Source organism: Octodon degus, unplaced genomic scaffold (assembly GCF_000260255.1).
Source record: "Octodon degus isolate 3935 unplaced genomic scaffold, OctDeg1.0 scaffold00200, whole genome shotgun sequence".
NCBI lineage: Eukaryota > Metazoa > Chordata > Mammalia > Rodentia > Octodontidae > Octodon > Octodon degus.
Genome location: NW_004524776.1, coordinates 266,753 through 270,903, shown reverse-complemented (window position 1 = coordinate 270,903; position 4,151 = coordinate 266,753). Strand labels below are relative to the sequence as shown.

The 4,151-nt window shown below is 47.9% G+C and overlaps 1 protein-coding gene across 5 annotated transcripts in view; it reads left to right on the top strand.

Annotated features, from left to right (window-relative positions):
- Tmc5 (transmembrane channel like 5) overlaps window positions 1-4,151 on the top strand; it is a 96,507-nt gene that overhangs the window by 79,256 nt on the left and 13,100 nt on the right. For all 5 annotated transcript variants that reach the window (XM_023704677.1, XM_023704678.1, XM_023704676.1 and 2 more), the window contains one exon: window positions 2,194-2,367. In XM_023704677.1, the coding sequence (XP_023560445.1) occupies window positions 2,194-2,367 (174 nt within the window). The remainder of the gene's footprint in view (window positions 1-2,193; window positions 2,368-4,151) is intronic.

Sequence of the window (4,151 nt, the reverse complement as noted above, 5' to 3'; positions counted from 1 at the left end):
TATATATATATATAAAAGAGGGCAAGGATTAGGTCTGTCTTAATATGGAATCCCAGAGCTTATCTAGAACAGTGCCTGGGGGAAATGCAATAAACCTTGGTAGAATGAATAAATGAATGAAGAAGAGAGTTGATTTTGGAGGTGGGGGACGTGGAACTGCAGGCATCTACAACTAATAGGTGTTTCTGAGTCTGTGTTCTCAAGAAAGAGACTGTCCCATTCGCTTCCTCCATCAAATACTGTAAAGGTCACTATTTGGCCTTTTACTTGGCTGCTGCTGGATTAGTTGGTACCTCTGGCTCAGGAGCCAGTGCTCAGTGTGAAGGTCATACCACAGGGATGGGAAAAAGAGGAGTTTTTTGAGTCAGGGATTTCTGTTTTCATTTCCAATCTGAATTCCTCTATACCTTTCTGCAGTTGTTTCTTTATTTCAGAAGCCATTGATTCATTGATTTCAGCTGTGTGGTTCCCAATTTGTTCTGTGTTAGTGTCCTCTGCACTTGTAATGGGTGGGCTTGGCGTCTAAGATTGCATTTTACTCCTTCTCGTTGTCATTTTGTGTAGCACTGTCTTTTTTTTTTTTTTTTTTTTTGCGGAACCAGGGATTGAACTCAGGCCCTTGCGCTTGCCAGGCAAGCACTTATTGTACTGAGTCATCTCACCAGCCCAGCATTGTTTTCTGACCTTTGTTGTAGAGCTTTGGTGCAGTTATAACCTTAGCATCTACTGAACTTCAGGTGCAGATCTACAAAGTTTGGATTTATCCAGCTGTGCCTGACTTGGGTCTGGCTGCTGTGCTCAGCTCCTTCCTGCTGCCGCCCTTGGGAGTGACCCTGTTGTGCCCCTCTGGCAAGATGTTCTGCTCCTGGACTAGTTGGGTGGTTCTGTCCCCTACTCTCTCTGCAGGGACTGCAGCTTCAGGGTTGCACCCCAGGCCTGTATGCCAGGCCTGAGCTGAGTCTGGAGGGGACAAGGTGGAGTACCGGGGAGAGAAAGCTCTCCCACACACTCACCAGGCCTGGGCTAGGGCTGGATCTGGGGTCCCCAGAACACAGCAGAAATTCTCACTGGGTGGGCAGGGTGTGTATGTGGGGTGCTGTGGAGTGGTGGGGGGCTCCCAAGGGGTGGAAGAGGGTCTCACCCACGCTGTGCCTGGGCTTGGACTGGCAGGTCCGCCGGTGCAGGGTAGTCAGAAGCTCTCCCATACACTCACCGGGGCCTGGGCTAGGACTGGATCTGGGGGTCCCCACAAAGTGGCAGAAATTCTCCAAGAGGAGTTTTTTAGAAAGGGAAAGTTAGTAGAATAGGCAAGAATTGCTGTTTCCATTGCCGGATGTGGTAGCGCATGTGTATGATCTCAGCATTCTAGGAGGCTGAAATGAAAGGATAGCAAGATCAAGCCTAGCCTTGGTAATTTAGTAATTTAGTGAGACCCTATCTCAAAATAAACATTAAGGCCAGGCATGGTGACACAGGCCTGCTGTAATCCCAGCACACGGGAGGCTGAGGCAAGAGGAGCACTGTGTGTTCAAGGCCAGCCTGGGCTGTACAGTGAATTCAAGGCCATCCTGAACTGCATAGCAAGACCCTGTCTCAAACAAACAAGCAAACAAACAAATAAAAAGTGCATATGCAGTAGTGCATGCCTGTTACCCAGAATTTGGGAGGCTGAGGTAAAAGGATTGTTATAAGTTTGAGGCCAGCCTAGATATATAATGAATTGAAGTCCACTCTGAACTAAATAGTGAGGGCCTGCCAAATAGCTCAGTGGATTAAAGCACCTGCAAGGCCAGGGGTTTGATCCCCGGGCCTGCCATGCTGCCCCTGCCCCTGGGGCTTGCTGAGACAGCAATTGAGACTGGGCGTGGTGGTGTGTGCCTGTAATCCCAGCTCTTGGGAGGCTGTAAACAGGAGGATCACTACGAGTCTGATCTAGTAGTGATACCCTGAACACCCTGTAGACCCTTCCCTAAAATACAAAAAAAAAAAAAAAAAACCCACAAAACTAAAGAGTGAGACTTTGTCTCAAAAGTAAATAAATAAAAAGCTTAGTACAGATGCCCTGAGTTCAATCCCTGGTATCACCCCCCCACCACAGGTGCGTACACACGTACGCATGCGTACACACACACATTCTTGAATACCTACATCTGAGTCCCATGCCAGAGATGTTCCTATTCCTTGCTTTTCCAGGTTGAAGCCTTCAGGTACCTGTGGCCCCTTCCGAGGTCTGCCTTCCTTCATTCAGTCCATCTACCTGTGGATTGACACCCTACGTGAAAGGTCCGGCTACATGTGGGTTGTCTGGATCTATCAGAACCTCATCGGCAGTGTGCACTTCTTTTTCATCCTGACCCTCATCGTGTTGTAAGTGAGGCACCTCCAGAAACTCACAGGGAAAGCCCAGGGCTCTTGGGGAGACCCTCCAGTGACGTGGGGCAGATCTGGGGATGTTTGATTGGAAAGCTAAGGGCTACAACAAAGCTTTGTGTTCAAGATGGTCCCGACTCAGCTGGACATGGTGGTGCATGCCTGTAATCCCAGCAGGCCAGGGCATGAGGATTACTGTGAGTTCAAGCCCAGTTTGAGCTACATAGTGAGACCGTGTCTCAGAGAGGGAGAGAGAAGAAGGAGAGAGGGGAGAGAGGGGAAAGACCTGACTCTATCTTTATCTCTTTGGACAGATTTTTTAAATTATTTAATATCTACTGAGTTTGGTTTTTGTTTTTTTTCTGATGATCTACAGAGAAAACCTACCTACTTTGTCTTTTTTAAGAGATGGCATGAGAATAAAATGAAAAAGAAATGGATATGACAGAGACTGTGGCATGTGAAAAGGATTTGAGCATTACTGAGATATAAGATTTTGCACTTTTACTTAAAAAAAAATCTACTTCCAGCCTCTTGAGAAAAAGCAGATTTCCAATATGGGGCGTTTTCCTGCATGGAACTGTTGGTTGGTGGTCTTAGGGCAGTCCCTGCTGACACATTACCCCTCCTGGCATTCAAGACGGCAGCTCCTTATACAGAGCAGCCCAGTCCAGAGGCACAGGCTTTGGGAACCAACTAGTGCAGACTGCAGAGCAGTCTTCATGCGTGTGGACAGGAGTGGTAAGACTTACAAGCAATGGGATGACTTGTAGAAACAGGTTTTGGGCTCCAAGCCTGGTGGAGGCAGAAAAGGGCAGAACTGGGGCTCCTGGCTCTTGGTTTTGTCCTCCCCTTGCTACAGCAACTGCCCCTGGCCCCTCACAATGACAAGCCCTCCAGCTGCTTTGCTTCTCCAAACTTCTAATTCATGAGGCCCGTGCTATTTTCATTCACACTCTTTTCACAAGGTAGGGTTCGTCTTCACATCAGCCAGTCCTACAATCCTCCAGATATCAATTGGGCATCCTCAAATTTAACTCAATTCTGGCACTCTCCTTACTGTCAGTGTCAGACCCCACATGTTAAAGGCTCAATACTACTTCAGGTGCTAGTCCCAGGTCCCACATTGTCACTTGTACTTCTGACTACCTGGCTATGAATTTGAGGGTTCCTACAACCTCTTCCTCAGGTTGGATAGTTTGCTAAAATGACTCACAGAACTCAGGAAGGCACTTTGCTATTTACTGCTTTGTTACAGAGACTATAACAGGAAAAGTCAAAGGAAAGCGATCCCAGGGCAAGGTAGAAGGGAGAGGTAGTGTGGTGCTTCCACGCCCTCTCCTAGGAAGGTATGATTACTCTAATTATTGGATGTTGGGGTTTGACTCAATTTCCAGCCTTTCTGTCCTCCCCGTGGTCACCAGAGGGCAAGGACTAAGAAGTCCACCCTTTGGGGCAAGCTTGATAGCTCAGTAGACTAAAGCACCTGCTGAGGCAGACACAGGGGCCAGATTTTGATCCCAGGAGTGCCTTGCTGGCCCCATCTCTGGGTTGTGCTGAGACAGCAATTGAGACTGGGTGTGGTGGCGCACACCTGTAAACCCAGTGCTTGGGAGGCTGAAAACAGAGGGATCACTGCAAATCTGATCTGTATAGTGAGACTTTGTAAGACATTGTACTAAAATACATTTTATTGGGGGCTGGTGAGATGGCTCAGTGGTCTAAAGCACCTACTTAGAACAAGCTTAGCAAAGCAAAGCAAGCACGGTTCAATCCCCCAG